Source organism: Anopheles stephensi, chromosome 2, assembly GCF_013141755.1.
Source record: "Anopheles stephensi strain Indian chromosome 2, UCI_ANSTEP_V1.0, whole genome shotgun sequence".
In the NCBI taxonomy this organism is placed as follows: Eukaryota; Metazoa; Arthropoda; class Insecta; order Diptera; family Culicidae; genus Anopheles; species Anopheles stephensi.
Genome location: NC_050202.1, coordinates 53,828,203 through 53,849,828, shown reverse-complemented (window position 1 = coordinate 53,849,828; position 21,626 = coordinate 53,828,203). Strand labels below are relative to the sequence as shown.

The 21,626-nt window shown below is 44.4% G+C and overlaps 1 protein-coding gene across 2 annotated transcripts in view; it reads right to left on the bottom strand.

Moving 5' to 3' along the window:
- The window catches only part of LOC118502680, a 160,303-nt gene that overhangs the window by 33,595 nt on the left and 105,082 nt on the right, over window positions 1–21,626 (bottom strand). For both annotated transcript variants that reach the window (XM_036035189.1, XM_036035188.1), the window contains 5 exons: window positions 10,533–10,739; window positions 10,305–10,450; window positions 9,823–9,973; window positions 9,282–9,412; window positions 5,376–5,535 (listed from right to left, as the gene is read on the bottom strand). In XM_036035189.1, the coding sequence (XP_035891082.1) occupies window positions 5,376–5,535; window positions 9,282–9,412; window positions 9,823–9,973; window positions 10,305–10,450; window positions 10,533–10,739 (795 nt within the window). The remainder of the gene's footprint in view (window positions 1–5,375; window positions 5,536–9,281; window positions 9,413–9,822; window positions 9,974–10,304; window positions 10,451–10,532; window positions 10,740–21,626) is intronic.

Here is a 21,626-nt window from a genome sequence, read left to right as displayed (position 1 = left end):
GTGTCTGGGACGGAAACACGGGCTCCGAAAGCGGCCCGAAACACGCAACACGACGCAGTGTGTTAAAGTGAATTTTACGATTATGAATAACACCCTGGGGAGACAGACACACCGAGGGTGAGCTGAAGCATTCCCGGATCCACCGTGCGAAGGGTTTTTCGTAGGTTCTGCCGCTTTTGGTCTGGCTGCCTAACACCACGTTGCCGTTATGGTTGCTGTTGGCAAGACAACCGGAGTGTGAGAGATAGTGCACCCACACACACACACATACAAGAGGACAATCTACATAAAAACAACAGACAACGCGCATGGTGAACAGGCGTACGAACTTCAACTCTGGAAAGCTGTTGCTAGAACTATCGTCTAAAAACGCACCAAGCCTTTTTTCTTCTCGCCAATGCATTGTCCCTCGCGCGTTGGAATGTGTCTCTCGTCCAGTGGGGGGAGTAGGGGAATGCAAAGAGCCTAGTGCCAGTGTGTGTGTGTGTGCAGGCAAATAAGAAAAAATGGCATCCTTAAAATAGGCGACTTCGCTTAGTAAAATGTTGCGGTTTCCTGTCGGTGTGCGCTCGGCGCAACTTCGAGACCCGAGGAACCAGGAAGAACGAATAGCCAACTTCTCTGACAGTTCCATGTTCACGCTGTTCCCCGGGGTACCTCCTCACCTTCCTGGGTACTCTCTTTCACGCCACCCCGCTCGTATGACAATGAGGTTGTTTTTCGGTAAAAGGAAGTGGAATTAAAATTTGCACCAATGTCCGGAAGTCGTCGGGTACTACGCCGGTGGAGCAATCTGGTGCAGGCGGGGTTTGTGTTTTTTTTTGCATCAGGATGTTTTACAATTAAATGTGAAATTCGCGTCGTGGTTAATATTTATGGTGGTTCGTGTTGTTAGCGCCGGTTGCACCGGTTGTGTTTGTGGAGGCATAAAACAGCAAACCACGAGCAAGAAAAAAGCCGGAAACACCAAACTTGAACCTGCTAGTGGGTTTTGTGTTAATTTTCTCCCAAGCACTACTGCACGGGTTCGGTGTGCGCTCCGTGTGGGTCGTGCTCCGAGTGGAGAAAATTATTTCTTTTCCCCCATTTTTGTTTTTTTTTGCTGCCACCTTTCAAGGGGTTGCATGTTCCGGGCTGTAAGTGAATGAAATCACCGACATTAAAACATTATCAGTGCGGTGGTTTTCGGATCCGGGGGAGGGTGTAAATTGTCTTACACATTTGATAAGCAAATTAGTGTGCTTGGAATGCAGCCGGAATGCTGTTGCCTAGTTATGCTGTCTAATGACATATTTGCGGAGGATGGATCCTGGTGTGAAGTGGAGGTCACGGTTCTTGATACAAAACTGATGCACATATGGGTAAGTCGAGTGGTGCTGAACATTTCCGAAGAAAGTCTTCCGTATCACTCGCAGCCACGAGCTAGATGCATCCTAAATACGTTGTACTTGGATAGTATGAATCATGCTAAACCATGTGGTCGGGTCCGTGTCTGAACTTTGTCTCGCAAAACTACTGCAACGCCAAGAACACTCTCCATCCCACTGTTGCCAGCTAATTACTCTCCTTGGAGTTGGCACGGAGTCCAAACTTTACGTACATGTGTGGTCACCCGACCAGTAAACGGAACTTATGGTTTACTTCCATTCTTGAGCAACTCCTTATTGCCCGGGTTAGCAGAGGGACTGTATCGGAGGGACGAAACCCTAGCGAAGGAAGCGGCACATGAGTTTTGAAACAAATGTTCAAACTTTTCTCCAAACCTCTCCAAGCGGGTGGACACGGCTACCGGAAGGGAACGGATGAACAGGTCTCATATCGCTTCGTGATGTGACCCGAGAGTTCATAATCAACCCGTGTGCTGCAGCTGGGTTGTCGGTCGGACCTAATAACGTTTCGGGTGTGTGCCAAAGGACGAGTTGGGCGAGCTTTGTTACTGCGTGTTGTGCTGTTTTTAATATAGTTATGATTGGTGGTACGCAAGGGAGTGTTCAGTGTCGTTAAAGCAGCAGCTCGTTGCGATTAGAAGTTGTTGGTGGTGGCCAGAAAGGCCGGGCAGTGAACAGTTTCGGTTTCGGCCCTGGGTTGCAGTTAACCTGGGGGAAGTGGATGATAATGTTTCACGTTCGTTTTCGGTGTTCGGTTTTGATGACATGGCTTGTTGTTTTGGTTTACATTTTCTCACATATTAGTGTAATAGTTACAACTGATTTAGTAGACTTTGCTGTTAGTTTTTAGAGAATATTAAACACAACATAATAAGTTGTTGCTTACGCTTTTTCATCAAGTAATCGTATGGATACTAATTCATGATAGACTCCATCACTACTTCATGGATTTTATGAACTTTCCTCCTGTTGGATCGTATAATATTTTAAATTGATCAGTTTGTGTTTTGTTTTTGACTTACTTCACTTTTAAAATTTAGTGTAATGGATTTAGCAAAGATAATAGAAAGTTATTCAAAACTTTATATCAAAACACAAAAAAATTGATATTAGTCTATTCAAATCTTAAGTACAATCATGAATTTGTAACCTTGTTTTATGAATGGAATACAGACAATCTTGAGATATCCGTTTACCGGATAACATTCAAAGATTTCTAACGTTCTTGGTTTATTACGCTCTGGAAAGCAAAATCGTTCATCCTCTTGATGTGAAGGCTTGTGCCTATTCTTGGTGCGGATTAAGCCTCTTTGAGGACCTTGGAGGAATCTGCTGACTGGGTTTGAGTTAGAGGCAAAGCAGCCACATTAGATGAGGCCCCTTAAGAAGTTCGGAATTCGAGTTCTCCAATTGATACAAGTTCTCAGTGCCGCACAGCCTGCATATTGAACTATACGCCTCTGTCAATACGAACGAGGTCCCTTGAATGATCTTAGTTCCAAGTATCCGTAAAACTTCTTACGACCCAAGTGCGACAAGCTCTCCAAAGGAAATTCGTTCATCCGCATGATGTTAAGACTCATGCCTAGCCTAGAGGCGGAACAAGTCTTCATACAGAACGAAAGTTTGAAGGCCCCGCTTACATATCGAATCTGCTGACTGGACCAGAGTGAAAGGCAAAGCAAAGTAATTAGACGAGGCCCCTAAAGGCGTTCAGAATTTGTGCCTTCCTCACGCTCAAAACTCTCAGAACTGATTTACAACCTCTGAGCTCTCTGTCGATATGAACGAAGTCCCACGAAAGCTCTAGGCCCGGAAGTATCTGATTAGTTTGCTTATATTAGGATTTTTGATGGATGCAAAATCCCCAACAACGTATAACCCTGGCTCCAAAGGTGGTTTGCAGTAAAGCGCATTGGCGTCATAGATAACCTCCTGAGGTGCTGTCAATCATGCTAGAAGATCAGTGTTAACGACTATAGGATTTAGCTTCTCCAAATCGTGAAATCGCTATTTTTCGCTAGAGAACATGGCTTAAACCTCCAAATTGAAGCTCTAAATTCAAGCAACAATCTTCAACAAATAATTCGTTATGAATATTAGTTTTACCAGCTTCTTCTTTTATATTTCTGAAATAAAATTAATCAGTTCCACCGTTTGTTAGTCAAACTGTTCGCAGCAACCGTCACACTTTGTAACGCTGTACCGCTGCACAACAATTAGCAGAAATATTCAACCAAAAGAAAAAAAACGAGACAAAAACTGCTGCGAAAAGTTTAAGTGTGCTCGCGTACGCCCGAGCAGTTGGCAAAACGTCGAGACGCTTTAAATAGTTAATTTTACGAGCTGTGCTTACGGAGCCCGTCCACGGCAGAAGCATTGGCAGCCCCCGGACGACATGGCAGCAATAATTACTATTTCATTATTAAGTTTTATTGCACAGTCGCTACCGAGTGACGGCCGGGGACACGGGGTCTCTGAGGCCCGGAGTATTGTCAGCTCATTAATGGGAATGTTTTCACGCAGTTACAGCAACGACCGTAGCATTGAGCTTTTGCGCCCTCCCCAAAGGGTCCTGTGCTGTGGCGTTCGTTTTTTTTTTGGTTTGTTCTGCTGCCACAACACTACGGAACAGAGTTTAATTTTTATGAACCAAGTCGTGGAGTGTTTGGCTTTATCGTGTGGCAAAATCAAAGCAAAACCCTACGTGTGCACGTGTGAACGTTGATGGCAGGCTACTGGAAAACGTATCAAACCAGGAGCTTTTTCCCCATTTTCGTGGAAAGATATTACTATCGCTTTGATAGCCTTACAATGGTGGCCCGGATTGTTCACCCTACACTGGTTGACGAAACCCTTTGCCCGGGCTTATGATACTATCTTATGCCACTAGGAAGATTGAAACCGTCAGGACCACCGCAGCTCGTAGACGTAGAGACAACTCATTTTTGTCCATTTGCTACTCTTCTTTGCTTTGATGTTATCCGCACATCGTTCGGGGCGTACGGTGAACCGGTTTCATCTACCATTTATCTGTATTGTGACAATATTTCACATCAATTTATGAATACGAGGAAAAGTTTAAAAGCACACAAACACACACACATACACAAGTATACAGGCCGGGCGTCCATCGGCACCTTCCGAGATAGGCGAACCCGGTTTTGCTGGGAACGCTTTTGATCGGCCTTTTGATGTGTCAATGCAGCAATGGAAGTGGCCTTTTAATTAGTATATTAAACCCGAACGGAGCGCAAAAACCCTCGGCAATCAATGACGCATCGAGCGCAAGGAAACTTTGTAGCTTCGTGAGGGAGCTGCTCTCCGCTTCAACCGGCTTTCGGTAACAACCACGTCGTTTGGGGTTCATCTTCTTGGTCGGTTCTGCTTTTGTGCAAAATGTGTACCAAAGTTTTGCACATCGGATCCGGAACCGGATCAAAAAGCTAAACCCTCGCTCGCCCGTAGTCTCCGCCAACCTAAAGCCAAGGACCGTTCGACACCATTTGCGTTCTGGCGTTCGGCTTTTCCTTTCTGCTGTGCGTACGGTGAATGGGACGTTGTTCGGCAATCGAGGGACGGAATCCTTTCAGTGTAATGACGTCTTTCATTAGTCAAGAGTGTACCGGTATGTTGATGATAGTGATGATGATGATGGGAATGAGCTTGGAAGAAATCATGCTCCAACTCTAGGGTGGTGCCCCTTCGATCAGGGTGCACCAGCACCGAAGAATCCTTGCAGATAACAATGAGCTCATTTTAATAGGAAGAGATATCGTGTTTTAATGTTACTTCCGACGCGTTTTCGAACAAAAGGATGTCGTTTGCAATATCGCATTAGTTCAACGGCGCTCATTAAGGACGAACGATTGCCAGCGACGTGTTTGGCCTTTTCGAGGTAGAAGCAAACCTTCAAAGTGACGCGTTACGGGTATGCAGTTTCAGTGTCATTGCCATTTTGGTTCGGTGACCGTGAAGCATACTTACAGTGTATCTTGAGGGCAACTGGTTCGCTTTGCGTTTCGCCACGATCGTTCGCCGCCGCACACGCGTAGCTGCCCGAGTGAAATCTTCCGACGCGCTGCAACACTAAGGACCGCGTGGAGATGATAACGCCGGAGGTAACGTTCTGCGTTACGGGGAGGCCCTTGGGTGGATGAAGTTGAAACCATAAAAGAGACAAGAACAGATGCATAGGCAGGTTAGAATAGTTGTGAAGGAGCTCCTTCCTTTATGAAGTAATTGTTCGCTATAATAATATAAAAAGAGTTTGACAGAATTCCTTGAAGAGTTTCGTAGAAATCGTTCGACGGGGCTCCTATCAGCTTCCCCATGCGTTAATCCTGTCGGGTACAAAACGAGTTCGTATCTAAACCCCCTTCGGTACTCGGACCCGGATATGATGGAATACGGGAATCGTTGTGGGCAAGTCTTGTTGATTGAATTCGCTGGACCTGGCACGATAATCCTGAACCCGCTCGAAGCGTTAAACCAAGCCCGAACATCACGTTTCGTTTAAGCTCCAGCAGCACTACAGCCACTACAAAAAGAGCTCAGATATTGTACCAAGCTCACAGTTTTTTTGTTAAATATTTATTCTAGGCTCTACGATTTGCCACGTACCATCCCCGTGAACGTTTCATAATTGAAGTGAAATGAAGGCAAAATTGTTTCTACCCTTTTGCCGATAAACGTTTTGATCATCCTAATCAACGCTCTGAGCCCGCCCGGTTCCACGAATGCCACGTGGCTGTTCTACGCAAACGGCTCGCAAAAGGCGAAACAAAACAATTCCATCCGGCCAGCAAAACTGGACCTGAACCGGATCCGGAAGTTCGTCTAGCGTGCGGCAGCAGGACGATGAGTAGCAGCAGCAATAATGATAATCACGGCACACTGGCATAATCACAAGCTTCCGGTTCTGATGATTGAAGGAAAAACCGACCCCGGTGGTCGGTGGTTGGTAAGCTGCAGAAGAAACCATAGCAAACACCTGATCCTTCTGCTTCTTAAACCACCCTTTCGCCCCGTCGCCTACTCTCGTCCACGTCAGCCCGGTCCCGAGCCTTCCATTAGCCGAAAGCGAGCAGCGAACATTTATTTGCATATTTTAATGAATGAATGATGATTTTAATTTGTGAAATTGTGCTTTTGGTCGGCTTTACACGGCAAACCGGCCCGACCAACATCAAACGAAAGGTTGTGCGGAGGATTAGGAAGAATGTTAGTGTCAGCAGTAGAATGCTCCCTTGCGGAACTTGGTACTTGGTTTCCGTTCAACGCATTCGGCTGACGGGACCGTTCGCCCGGGCCCTGGGCTGAAGCTCTGGAGGCAGCCGGGCAATGGGATTTGTGGTTTCAGATTTGATCAAGCAGACCTACTCGTCTGAGGTTTGGGCTGTGAACAACCACCGAACCGACCGCCAAGGAAGAAAGACGCATCGGGCATTGGTGAGGCTCGCAGTCAGTAGCGAGTCACAACCAGACCGGCGACCAGATTACGGCAATTGTTTGAGATATTTTATTTACGGACTACGCAGCATTATTCCGGCCGCCAGCATTCGAGTCCCACCTAATCGTAACCGTGCCATGTCGATTGGTGTACGCTTTTCGAACCCTTTTTCCTCGGGCGAACGTTTGGGCAGCGTTTAGCCGTCGGCAAGGCTAGACGGTCGCCGAACGATAAAACCGTTGTCGATATTGGTTCTTAATGGCGAACGGAATCTGCTTAATAAAATTGCTTTTCCTCGCATCCTCGCCGTGCCCGTGTGTTTAGGATGCAAATTAATACCAAATGCTGCTTCAAGTGCTCGGGATATCGGGATGCGGCCACCCAGGCTGGGAGATTGTGGCAAGCGTACCACCCGGTTAAGAAATAACTTTAATTAGATTTTCAATATAATTATCCAGCTTTGTGAAGCTTCTTCTGGCCAAGCGGTGCTCTCTTTCGCCGGTCTGGTGATCGCTTTTTCTTTGCCTGCTCTTTTTTAATCCCGGTTTGGTAATTTCTAGAAAATACGGCACCAGGCTTTGCTTACACAAAAGGATATGCGCGCCACGGTAGCTTACCGAGAAGCAGTAGCCGTGTGGTGGTGTCCAGATTTGTTGGGCGCGAAGGCACGGTGCTGTACCGGGGAAGCAAATGAACCTGGTTTTATTGGTTTTTTAATTAGAAAACCCCTTGCTGTTTAGGGATGTACCCGGTCCAGGTATGCACTGGTGATTGTTCTTTGTCGTAAGGCTTTTCTAGATAACAGTGAGAGTAGAGTGTCTTTAACTGTTTGTTGTACAACTTTGTAATTCAGTTGGTGGACTTTGAGTAATACGTTATAAATATCAAGAATTGATTCTCGGAAAGTAGATCATATATAGTTTTGGAATTATTGAGAATGTCATCTCATTACTATCTGTATCAAGGCGCATCGGTGGAGGCGTCCGGCTATCTAGAATCTAGAATCTGGACTATCTCCATAACAGAAACTATCCAGCTGGAGATGCCTGGAAGTCAAGGAAGTTCCAAATCTCACGAGTTCCAAATCTCACTGGAACTATCGCATTGTCTAGACATATTCCAAGAAAGTGACACTAAAGACACTTCGGCAAGACTTTTTAGCTCTTACTTAGAACTAATCTATTTGTTAATTTCTTGGATTTAATTCGCGTAAAACAGTCAACAGCCATACCCATTTTTCTCGGGAAGCAATGGTTTTTGCTAAACTTTTCGTTAAACTGCGCCCCGGTGCTTGTTCTTCTTCTTGAACGCCCGTGCCCGGTTTCGCCCGGTCCATGCACCTGGTCGGTCATTTGCAATCTTAGTTCACAAACAAAGCAATCTCCATCAGCGATATAAATCTTGAGGAGATTTTCATCTCGCCCGTCAAGAACTTCCTTCCCTGGGCCGTTTGATGCAAACAATGGCTACCTACCGTGTCACCATTAGAAGCGTTCGACACTCGGGTGGATCGACACGGACACGAATGGTAGCCGAGCGGAAGCGTAAACCACGGCCGTCTCAAGAAAATCCTCTGTCTCCCGGCCCACCTACTTCGCGCGACAGGAAGTTAGATTTTCCTGAACGGCGGCACCGCGTGGTGGATATACCTTTCGGAGCTGCTTCCGGCTGGGCGCTTGTTCCGGGCGCACGCGAAAGAGGAAACATATTAAAATCCCATTAAATTCACATCGAGAAAATATGATGCCATTATGTTTCGCGGAGTAATTTATCTCTCTTAAGCTGATTTCATTCAATTTCAATTTGATCCTTCAAGATGACGGTGCTGCCCGGGTCTGGCTGCCGTCTGGTGTGGAGTTAAGCAGGAGAAAAAAAATCGTCGGCATCGTCGGCAGCGGTTTGTGACTTTGACAGTTTCGTGCAGGACGAGAACGATCAACGACCAAAAAGGATGCCGTGCCATCATCATTTGCCTGCCATGTACGGTAGCGCGGATGGTTTGAGGTCCTTCGACCCGCACTCCCTAACAGCGGACCAGAGGTATGGGGTTTTGGAAAGAAAATGAACGCGAAAACGCGCACAGAACCTAAAAATGGCGGTATATCGTGTTCTTTCGTTCGTTCGCCCCTTTCTTTTTTCCTTTCTTTCCAAGCGTGCCTCTTCAACCGGGCAAATGCTTGCCTCTGTTCCATTCTTCCTAATCTTAACTGAGTTATATAAATGGAAATTCTTAAACATTTTCCGCTACACGCGCGCTCTCGCTAAAGCACGGTAAGGGACGAAAATTAAATGAATTATCTATCCCTCGTTTCGAGCGTCCCGAACCCGACCCGGTCACGGATTCTGTGAGGGGTGTTGAAAAAGAGCGTGCTCTAAGCTGGATCCGGTAGCAGCAGCCGCAGTTAATCTGTGTGTCAACGCGGACCCCGTCCGATACTTACATCGTGTGACCATGTAATGCGATGCTCCCTCGGATTTGCCTTAATGTGACACTCGAAGTAGACGTCGTCGCCTTCCTTGATGTCGTCGGGATTAAGCGTTGATCCCAGTGACAGTGTCACTTGCGGTGGATCTGTACGGGGATTTGGCCGGGTCGTCGGATCCATCGGAACCGGTTAAAGTGTGAAGCAAGAGAGAGAGAAAGCACAGGAAAGCAAAAAAGAGCAGAGAGAGAGAGACTTTAGTTTTAATGTGGTAAGGCATTAGAGATCCGGACAGTGTGGCTGTTAGTGAGGTTAGGGCAGTCCTGTTTTTATCACACTCCTTTCCAAGGGTTAGGTTAGGAGATGTAAGTAGCTTTCGAACGGTGATGCTACCCAATGGTCGATGGTTGACGTGCTAGTTGATTCATTTGCTGGAACATCCGACCTTGGGGGATCCACCACCTCCGAAGCTACAAATCATCTTCCTTGTGAAAAGTAGGCATTTTTTGAAGGAGTTTAAGTGGGCTGGCAGGAGTAGATCTTGAAAGCTGCCACTTACAAAGCACGTTCATGATGACCGAATCTTCCAGGACGGAGTTTTGGAGGCGTGGATTGGAGCCTTCGCACTTGAGGATTGTTCCGTCGTCATCGGGATGTGGCCGGAAGCTGAGCACCGACGACACCATCGAGCTGTTATTGATGATTTTTATCTGTGTATGAGTGAGAAACAAATGGTTGAGATGGGAATTGAAGTTACTATTGAATGTCCTATTTCGGAATTTTACTCCACAGTTGATTTCATTTTGATTTTCAAGCAAACCGTATCGCTTTTCCGCTTCGTTTCATTTTACTCTAAAAGCTCCAGTACGATTGGCTTTCAAAGTCACACGCTGTAGCTGGTCAGATATCATCCGGTGCATCCGTTTAATTTAATACAGTAATTTTCCATTCGAATAACGTAAAGTGCAATATATCAATATCGGATGCAACGAGACGAAATCTGGATGACTGTAAAACTGTTGCACAAAAACCCGAACTCACCTTTCCCTTGGTGAACGGTCGATTGTTTTGCATCCATTTGATGTCCGTCTCCGGTACGGAACCTTCCACATTGCACGCCAACACGTACTCCTGGTTCGATATCAACTGTTTCGGTTTCGAGGACAGGGCCGCCGATAGAGGTTTCACTGTAATGGGAACGGGAAGAGCGCAGGTGTTACTGGCGGAGGTTGTGGCAGAGCATGACAGCGTCGCTTCCAACACACTTACGCAACATATCCACCCGTATGCTGCGTTCGGCCGGTGGCACCAGCTTCGTGTTCGATGCCTGACACTTGTACGTATTGTTCAGCGCCGATCGTGTCATTTTCGGTATTTCCAACCGATTGACGGTAACGTGTCGGCCCATCGAGATACCGCCGCCCGTCTGCATGAGTTCGTCCCCGTTCAGCCAGGTGACGGTCGGTTCCGGACGTCCTGTGGGAGAAAACATGGATGTTGGAAGAAGCGCACGGAAACATGGACGCAATTTAATATCATTTTTGCAAGATTACATTTAACTTTCTAACGATGAGTTTCGATTGTTGTTGAAGCGTAATACTATCGATAGAAGCTATCTCTGAGCTGTGTCCGTCTGAACATTGTTGATTCTGTCTGTACTAGATGATTTCATTAAATGATTCCAAAAATGATTTTCAACCTGATACACCGACAAACAAATGAATTTGACTATAAAATGTAGTATAACCGTATTAGTGCGGGTATGGTACCGATCTTCGCCGAATAGATTTAGTTTTGCTTTGTAAAGCCTTTCCAGTTTTTAATTGTATGAATCAGAAAATTTACTTTGAATTACTTTTTGTCATGCTAATTTTCATTAAAAGCCGTATAAAGTCTTTTAAATTAGACTATTCATCACATGCTCACATGATTTTTTTTTCATTCATGTAGGACGACCTGGCCGTATTGCTATTAATGAAGTCTCTGAAACAACTTAAGACCTAAAGTGACCTGCTATTAGCTATAAGGATGAGGATCTGGTCAGTTACCAGTATGAGGTCCTCTCGCGATTAGCTCAGCATCTTGATGAATGGTTAAACGATGAGTTCAACGTACAGCTTGACGCTCCACTAGCAGCTGATATCATTGTACTGTCACCTAGCATTGAGGATGACTAAAAGTCTATCCGTAAGCTCAAGAACAACAAGGCTTCAGGCTTTAACGGAGTAATAGCCGAAATGATTAAAAATGGTGACGCAGCACTCGAACACGTAGTTTCAGCAAATTATTACTGAGGTATTCGATAGTGAATCGATACCTTATGATTGGAGTCATAGATATCACTGTTTTAAGGTTTTTCTACGTGGCAGAAGCGTTACAAAGACTCGCGCATGCGGGACTATACCTCGGGTTGGAGATTAATGAGACGATAACTAAAATGATGATGGCATCACCAGCGGCGTTGCTAACAAACAATTGTAGCGCTCATAATCTTTCCAGGAATATTAACCTTGGGCAGCTGTCACTGACAAAGAGTGTAATAGGAGACAGATAGGCATCTCGCTCTCTAAATGCATGAAGAGAGTAGGTGAGAATATTTTGAGCTTCTGGGGTGAAAGGACGAAGATTCCACCATTTGACTGCGGTGGAGTAAAGTTAACATTCATTAAACTCAAAGGCATCAAGCCTTTTTCACTCATCAATTAGGGACTGGATCATGCAAGGGTGAAATGTTGCCATGTGGTCTCCACTCAAAATACTTGTCACGACGGACGAAGCTGGGTCCTTACTGAGTTCCTTCTATAGCGCAAGATGCTGAGATGGATGTTTGACTTCGTAGTATGACCGACAATTACAAGCTAACTATCGTGCAGCGAAATAGAGTCTTTGGGTTCCAGTGGGCTAGTCATGTCATGAGAATGACACCGGACGTCCACCAGACGACCCAACCAGACGTGATTGGCCCACATGGAAATGTAGTGATGGCGTTGATCACAGAACGGCCGGGATAATCGATTGGCAGACGATGGCGCTATCCCAGAAATTATTCGGGAGTTTCTGAACAATCTTTAATGTGTGATAGCAAGCTAAGATTTTTCTATAATTCCTGAACTGAAGGACCTTGAACCAATGTGGAAAGGAAAGCTTCAGTCACATAATGTTGCAGAACAGAAATAATTTCTAGCTTATCATGAGCAGAATCCAGAATCTACTGGAACATTACTAATCCATCTCAAAAATCTGGCACCAAAAACAGGGTGATTAAAAGATATTTCATACTTAGAATAATGTTTAAATTTCTATTGCAAGTCAGCCTAATCTTAAGGATTACGTTTGTTTTAAATATGGCACGCTCCTAAATTAAATGTACCAGCTTATGCCCCGTTGGGAGCAGAGCACGTGCAGGCTCATTTATTTTCGCGCTGCTCAAAACCCGTAATTTGTTGCCCGTACGAAATTTGAAACCGAATATTAATTTCCCAAACCAAACCATTTGCACGTGAGCGTGTGCTGTTTACCCCCACCACTATAACCTACACCAACACTGTCGGTTACCTCGATCGGAGTAAAACCATCCATGGAGCTGAAAAATTTCCACCCGTTTTGTGGAAACCCGGTGACGGCTGAAGTGCACATCAAATGAGGCAAATTGGATGCACTCGGAGTTACAGTCGAAAATATTCGGATGGAAATATTTATTTATCACCGGTTGGGCCTTTGTCCCACGGGTGCACAGCGGGAGGGGGCTCAAAATACATTTACATACATCAACTCACACACACAGACATGCATGCACGCACTCTTGCATACGTTTGTGGACCACTAGAAACTTCTGCGTATGCACTTAGGTCGATTGGCAACTGCAACCGGTGAGTGCATAATTTATTAACCGTGGGGAAAATAATTTATTGCACACATTTTTGCACGCGATGTTAGGATGGGCAAGTTTTTTCGGGCCAGAATTGCGTGTGCCCATGCGCTCCCTGCTAACTCCCTCCGTACTAGTCCTCTATTTGTTGCTAATAAAAGTGCATGCCGTGCCAGTGTTTGGAGTTCGGCTGAAGGCAGAGTTCCAAGGACAGTACAATTGTTTTGTAGGTTAGCAAATTGAAGGGTTGCTCCTTGTGGGAAGAAGTTACAATTTCCTCCTTTTTTTGCTTTCGTTTGTGTGTATGTACATGTTGGTTTTGTGAATGTATAAAGCGTTATTAGCGACCTGAGGCTTGTGCTCCATGCACCGTTGCATCGTGAAGTAACAAATGGAGGAAAAAGGGGCAAATTATGGCCAGTGGTTGATGGTTGAAGGTTTCGTGGTAGCTTTTCAGTCTCAACCTACAGTAGAAGGGAACATATTTCGGTGCGATTGTTTCGTGAGGTAATTGAAAGCAGAAGTGTATCACCTCAAACAAAACACGCTATTTGGTTTTATCAAATGGGCAATGCTGTGCGATTGATGCGTTTGATTCAAACCATTCATAAGTTAGGTTTTTCCCCGAAAGATGATGGTGTTTGTTGTGCTCGCCGTACAATAAAAACCAATTTAGAATCTCCAGCGACAAAAAAAACTGCTCCACGACCCACGGAAGCAAAAGCACATCAATCCTGGTTAAGCAATGAAGCGCTCAAAACAATGCTTTTAAGACGATAATTTCATAACGAGCCGCGTAGTACAATAAATTACATCCCGAGTGTCACTCCGCCGGGATCCATCTGGAGCCGTTCCGTACGGCACGTGTTTGGGTCCCCGTGTCTTGGCGCAAAAATGACAGCAAAAATGGGCAAACTTTACCCATCCGGTAAGCGATTTCGGTGTCGTTTGGTCGGCCGAAACAAAAACGAGCGTGGAAAAGGGGAACGAAAAAAGTGGCCCGGTAAAAGGGGGGGGCAATAAAAATTTGTTACTAACGGCAGCGAACAGTTGCTTGCTTAAAAACTGTTTGCGAAACTTCTACCGGACACATAATGCCCGATCGTTAGAATTAATTTGCCGGACCCGTGTGTTGCTTGGTCCGCGAGACCGGAGTGGCCGTGCAATGGACTGCTTTGCTGCTGGACTGCATGGCGCAGCTGGGCAAATTTACATAGACCTGAGGCTTCCGGATGATCTATGGCGGGTTTTTCCAGCGGACGAGATTATGCTACGGACCGGAGCGGACGGACGCGACACAAGAAAACGGACGCTGCATACGAAGAAGGACAGAGCGCGAACACGGCCGTTGGTGATTCGGGTGTCCATAAAAAGCCTCCCAGCACACACACACACACACACACCGGGGCACATATAAAGAAGTGTATCAAAGCATTACGACGTATTAGCACCGGTAATTACGATAATTTATTTCGGGGTTTTTTCGCTACTCGCTTATCCTGGCCTCCCACCCCCCAAACCACCCTTCTTACCCCATTGCATCCACCGTTCGCCGTGTGAGAGATCTTTTATGGCCATCGAATTTGGTGGGCCTTCTGGTGGCCAGTATGCTGGCTTATGCAACGGTTTGCATGGCCCTCTGTTTAAGAAGTGGGAAGGGGGGGGGGGGGCGGTTGGGCCACGATAACGGTGAAACTGGAGCAGCCACGGTACGAGAGTGAAGAACGTTGTAAGTGAACGCGTACGATGGGTAATTGGAGAGGTCATAAAATTTCATTAAAATTATTACAACACACCGAGCCGCGGTATCCACCCGGCCGGAGCCTCGCCTGTATGTGTGTGTGTGTGTGTGTGTGGCTCGTAAAATAATGTGAAATTTTATGACGTTGGTGATAGCTTCGTTTTGACAATTTTTTTCTGTTTGTTTTTAAGTGAGGAAGTAAAAACAAATCGAACAACTAGTAGCATATTTTCCTTAATTTTGTGATACGGATTATAGCGCTTGGGCAGGGCAAACAGACCTGCTGTCCTTGCTGGGTTTAAATCAGTGATGATATTAAGTCAATCAAGTACGGACCACGCATGGTACGAGCTTGAGCAACATTGCCTCTTTAATCGCAATATGAATATATTTCAGTAGCAAGTCGTTTGAATACATATTTGATCAAAATATGAAGCTTGGAATGGATGATCGGCCGGATGAAACTTTCTAACGTTTCATTCACTGTAGGTCAAAGTTCAGCATCGTCAGCGTCAACAAAGATACGAGAACCGTCTGACCTTTTGCTTTTTAAGCGTTCCTTAAAAACGCTTTTCGTTTAGACGTTCTTAAGACGAGCAGGCATATGCCACTCATTTTCAAGGAACCGGTTCTGCACATCATCAAGGAATTGATTCTCGGTCCTGGCATGTGTAGATCAGCGTGGCAATCTCCTTACCCAACGGGGTCGCTTCAAATTAATACAGTGCTACTAGATGATAAGAATTATTAAAACAGACAAGGAGCTGAAAGTGAAGACTTAGTTTGTGCAATAAGTATTATCATTTGGCAAAAAAACCTAAGTACTGCGAACCCGATAGCCGATTACAACATTTAGAGACAGACGAAAAACCCCAAAGAAAACCACTTGACGACCTCCCAATTGTTCGTTGGACTCTTAAAATGCATTTAAAAGTTATGAGAACAGCAAGGCTCTATTTCTGGTGGTTTGATCGCTCTTTTGTGTCTGTAGAAACAGTGTCAATTTACTAAACATGATGGAAAATGTTAAACAATACTAGTAGTCCATATCGATATGACGATCCCTCAAAATAGGCAGATGATGGCGCTGGTGGTATAATTTTCAAAAGTCTATTGGTGCGTCGGCTTTGGAAGAGACACTCAAATGATATCAGATGTCCTTATAAAATAAAACAAATATTGGAAGAACTGATTTCATCATTATGTATCCAAGATGCAGAAGTATCTAAATTTTGAGGATTTTCATCCTCTTTCTTGATACTACAACCTGGAAAATAATCGATCTGCCATTTGATAGTCAGTCCATCTTACGGAGTGGCGGTCCAGATAGGATTCGAGCCCGAGTCCTGCCGTGTAAAGAATGACCCCTAATTTCTGCCGACCAGGAACTACTTAAAAATGCAAAAATATAGTTTTAAAGCAGCCAATGTAAAGCTAACAGCTGGTTGACGGGTGGCAGTATTTTTGTGAATAATCTCGTTAATATAAGACAACAAAGAAAGTAAGTATTATTCGTTATTAAATTAGTTAAAAAATGTGTTTAATAATGTAAAACGTTTTGATAATTACTTAAACGCGTTTTATATCTTTTATCTGTAGTTCAATAAAAATATTTCATACAATTTCTATAAACGTAACATAGCTTTTTGGCATTTCATCAGCTTTTTTGAGCCATTGCTCACGAGTATAGTTTATACCTGAAACCTTAAAAGCTTTCCAAAAAATAAAAAAAACGAAAACACCCGACGTTAAAACATAGAAAGCTGTACAAAATTTCAACTCAGCTCAACCCATGCGTCACCGGGCAAGTGCACCATTGAATGTAAATTGTTGTTCGAGGGGCTGCAACAAGCAAAGGTGCATTTTCCACCCGACCGGTCGGCGTGTGGCATGCCCGCAACACATTCGCTTCGTACGGCAACTTTCATTAAGAGAAAAGCCATATCGAATCTCGCATCGTGGGACACTCGCCCGCGGGAAGGTTGGATGACGTGATGGGGAGACGTTGGGTGAGAGAGAGAGAGAAAATAAAAAAGCAAGATAGAGCACAACGCCGAGCGTGCACCGGTTGGATCACGCGAGAGTGGGTCACGCTGTGTGTATGGATTACGTAAGTTTGCGCACCCAATGCGCCACACACATCGACGACGACTCGTGCCCATCTCGGGCTGCACCACAGGACGCACACCCCGGGCGAAGGACGAAAATCAGATACGTGTTTTAAATTTACATCACCGGTTCCACCCTCACCGCCGCGTTTGCAAGTGGCCCAGTAAGCGGGGACGAAAACCACCCCCCTTTCCGAACGGAGTGTTCATTGTCCGTGCGACTCAAGGGAATGGGCGGAAAATTGCGCTTCAGGTAACGCGTCGTGGGCTTTCGGGTTCGTTTGCGTTGTGTCGTTTGCGCCTTTTCGCGCTCAGTGCAGCGAGTCCTGCTTTTTTTTGTTCCTGCGCTTTCCTTTCATACACTTACTTTTACTCCCCCAGCAGGAAGTAATGGAAATGTGTGCAGCGCAAGCGACCGGGTGTGATATTTTTATGCTCTTGGTGCCCAGTCGGCACTGGCCACCAACGGTTGCGAGCGGTGCAGATTTAGCCCCGGCGCGTTGGGTGAAATGGCGAAGGTAACTAAAATAAATCAGATTTGATTACGAAACACGAATATGGCGGCAGCCAATTAAACCCTAGCCGGCGTAAAAAAAGGGTGGGGGAGGGAGCGAGATTTTGTGTCCAGTTCCCAGTAAAAACCCTTTCGCGGACAAGGACACCTCGGAAGTGAAAGGCGGTCAGGTGGTTGGTTCGTTACGCGAAAGTGACCGTGGCGTGGTGACCAACTGCAGCACGCTTGCACGTATGTGTGTGTGTGTGAGTGACGCATGTTATAGAAAGGGTGAGGAAAAAAGTACACACAAACACACACACGGAAAAGGTCGACAATGGTGACCGCTTAGGGCGGCAGGTTTTTGCACTAGGGAAAGTGTTCGCACCGCTCGTTAGTTTAAAGTGAAAGAAAAATTAGCGTTGTGGCGGGTGGTTGCGGGCCGAGGAAAGACGCGAAATGCTATTTACATACATTAATACAAATTATACAATTAAAGGACAACATAATTAAATTTTCACTCTAATGAATGTGTCCGATATGGCGTCCGTCATGTGTCATACGGTGCGTGAATGGTACACTGGAATGGTGTGTGGTCCGGCCACAAAAAAAAAAGGTAACTCTGGCCGAATGGTGAAAACAGTGAACCGTAGCACCATCATATCGCTGAGCGTATTCCTTCATTTAGCAAAGCTTTGGTAGGACCGTGCGACACATGCGACCCATAAACGGAAATTGCGGGAAATTATTATATTCCTTTGAAATGGTTTCAAAGATAACTACATTCAAATTTGTCGCAAGTACTGCGTCACTCTTCAACACTGTTTCCTGGTGAGTGTTTCTTAGTAGTAATAGGAAGGTGTCTGTTAAAGTTTTTTGTTTGTAAGTAACATCGCAGAGAGCTTAGGTATTTATAGTGCAAACATATAAGAATTATAATTTTTTTAATCCCATTTTTACAATACTGATAAGCAAAGAATCGACCTAATTTTTGACAAAGCTTAGCAAAAACTTCAGGAAAAACGAATCGCTGTTTATGGAGTTTTGGATGAACTTATAGCTTTCAAGATCTCTCAGTGTTAATAGATATCTAATTGAGGTATTTGAAGTTCTATACAGTAAGGTCGAGAGAGTTTTGGATAGATAAGGGCGATATTATAGATCAAAGTCATGATACCGACTCGTTACGGGTAGTCCTTGAAGTCGCTAGACCTATGCGATGGAAATTTGTGTCTAGCAGGTATTATTTCGGAGTTATTGCTTAGTTTTAAATTATTTTTATCTTTAGTAATACGTAGTTTTAAAGGTGTCTAGGGTCATCTTTACACGGAAATCGATACCATTTATTCAGCAATTAACTCCTGGATATACAGTGACGGACAACGGAATAACACTACCTCATGGTTTTAAATTTGCAAAATTGAGGTTATGATGGCGATTTTCAACGAATCATCTGAGTTAATCTTTGTATAGTTTAGTTGAAGACATTGGGAAAAACGATCGTATCGTTGGATCAATCGAAAAATCGATTTTCAGTATTTTTATTTCTTAATTTCATGAAAATATTCGCAAAACATATTATACAATAAAATAAGACTATTCACCAAATAAAAAAAATGACTAAAACATTTTTTAAAGTTTTGAATATCTTCTATTTTTCAACTCTTCAGTTTAGTTTTATTTATTAAAAATTTAATTATGACTGCAAGCGTCGCATTGTTTGCAGTTTAGTTTTACTGTTTAAACATAGATTTTTCATGTTTCTTTTTTTTATTTTGGTCGATTTTCATTATTATTTTTAAATTTTAAACATTTGAACAAAACAATTATGAAAGAAGGTTAAGATGTTGACGATGCTATTTTAATATTGTAGTTTAATTTATCATAGTAAATTTATCAATAGCATTAGTTGTAAAAGTTTATATAAGAGTGATTTTATTGTCCGTCACTGTATAAAAGCAAATTTTAACTCCTTGATAGGTATTAGAAATTATATTCTCAAGATTGCGCATTTTTTGCTAGCTGATCAACATAGCAATGTCCAATGATTTTACAATGTAGTGGAATGATGACCGATAAATAATTTCGCGATGCCTCGTATCTGGTTGTGCAAGTTCAAGTCTATGGGTCTCCTAACGCTTTAGCTTTTATGGGTTCAATTGCAATGAGACTATTGGCGAGGTTTCCCCGGTGCTACTACATAGAAGCAATTATTTCTCTTGTACAGGTGACATGATTACAATGTAAGAGCATAGTCCATCAACCATGCAGCAATGTGACATGTAATCAATATTAACATGAGCCTGATTTCCGTATAAAAGTAAATTATATATTTAAACCTTCTGAAAAGCTTTCAGTAACAGTTAACTTTAAAATATCCTTCCAGCATCGGTACTTGTGCGTTACAGTAATTAAATTAATTTAAAAATCGCTTTCGCTGTGAATATGGATGGCTCGTAGTGATAAATGCAAACCAATGGAAAATTCAACAGAATATTGGCTTATAATAGGTGAGATAAAAAATATTTGGTTCTTTGTTTACCAAGCATTATGAACAATAAAAAAGTGACATTAACAACGGTTATAATAATTCTGCAAAAAGCACTCAGCATCATCATTCGTGGTTAAGCATAATTGGTACTATTGTAATTTTGGACTGAACTGGTACGCATGTGACTGCTTTGTAACACGATGTGAAATTGATTTATGTAAAACAATTACAATTATGTCCGAAAGCAGATCATAACGACACCACTCGGGTTCGGGTTTGAATGAAGGTGACAGGCACAATAACCGCTGGGAAAATGCCGAGCTTCTTCATTCAATCAATACTGTGCGATGATAATTTGAATGTTTTGCCACTGTTAAATGCCACAAAGAGGAACTTTATGCCGTCGGAAAACGGGCGGACGGAAGCGGGTAGCGTTTAATTTTTATGCCCTCGAAACCTTACTTCAAACGGTGAAACGCTTGGGCTAAAGCTTTTTCCTCGTTCCTCCGAGTGCAGCGCAATCTCTGTCATTGTTTTATGCCAGCCGAAAAAAAGGGGTCGCCCGCTTTCCCCACCCAAGCGGGGATGGTGATTCGCGAAAAGTAAAGTTGTGCGGCAAAAATTAACATTAAATTTCTGCAACGCTTGTTGCCCCGGTTGGTACCGTCATAAAGATAAAGCATGACTTTTTGGACGTTTCGCCTGTGAAACGATCGGAGGTTTTCACCTCCTTGCAACCCAAGCTCAAGTCTTTAAACGCTAAGATGTTCACACACACACACACACACACACACACACACACACACACACACACACACACGTTCAACCTCCACCACCTGGGTGGGTGGCAACACCCGCTAACCCCTTTTCGTGCGCGTGCTTTCGCCGGGTTTCTTCAGCGTTCGTCCGCAAATAGCGACACACGATGATGACGAAGATGAAAGAGGTCGTTTGTGTGGGTTTTTGAAACTTGACTTCATAAAGTTCGTTATGAAAATCGAGCCGCACACTGTTTACTTTATCATCGCCTTACCGTCGGCGTCGTCTTGGGCTTGTGGAGGGCCTTTGCGACTCGCGATTTCGGTATCTGACGGTTCGGATTTATGACTCCGTCTGCAGAACACGGACCGCGGAACGGACCGGGGTGCTGTTGGGCGCGTGGAACCCGGAAATGAAGCTTGAGTCTTTCGGGAGAGATTTCCCGATTTGTTGAAATTGTGTGTGTGTTCTTGGTTCTTGGGGTATGATGATCCAAACTCTGCAGGACTTTATTATGCGTTGCAGGCGCGAAAGAAAGGAACGTGAGTTGTGGCTTGGTTCTGTGTTTTATTCTTCTTCTTTCCCGGTACGAGGTTAATGATGGCGCATCCAAACCCTTTTGCTGCTGGGTGTTAGCATCATCAAGTTTCGAGCGCTATTTATCTTTGCATCCGCCATTTCCGCTGTTAGAGCTCTGGCCCTTGCCGGTCTTAAGAACGCCAATCATTAACGTCTTATGCAGTTGTGAACCGGCGAACGGATATTAGCTCCGCTCTAGACCAACTTTGCCCGACCAAACCGAAACTTGAACGTCAAGTGCAGCAGCCGTTGCGATGCGCTGTATGTGCGTGTGCACACGGTATGAAATATGATATCCCACTTCCGTACGCAAGGTATCGTTGG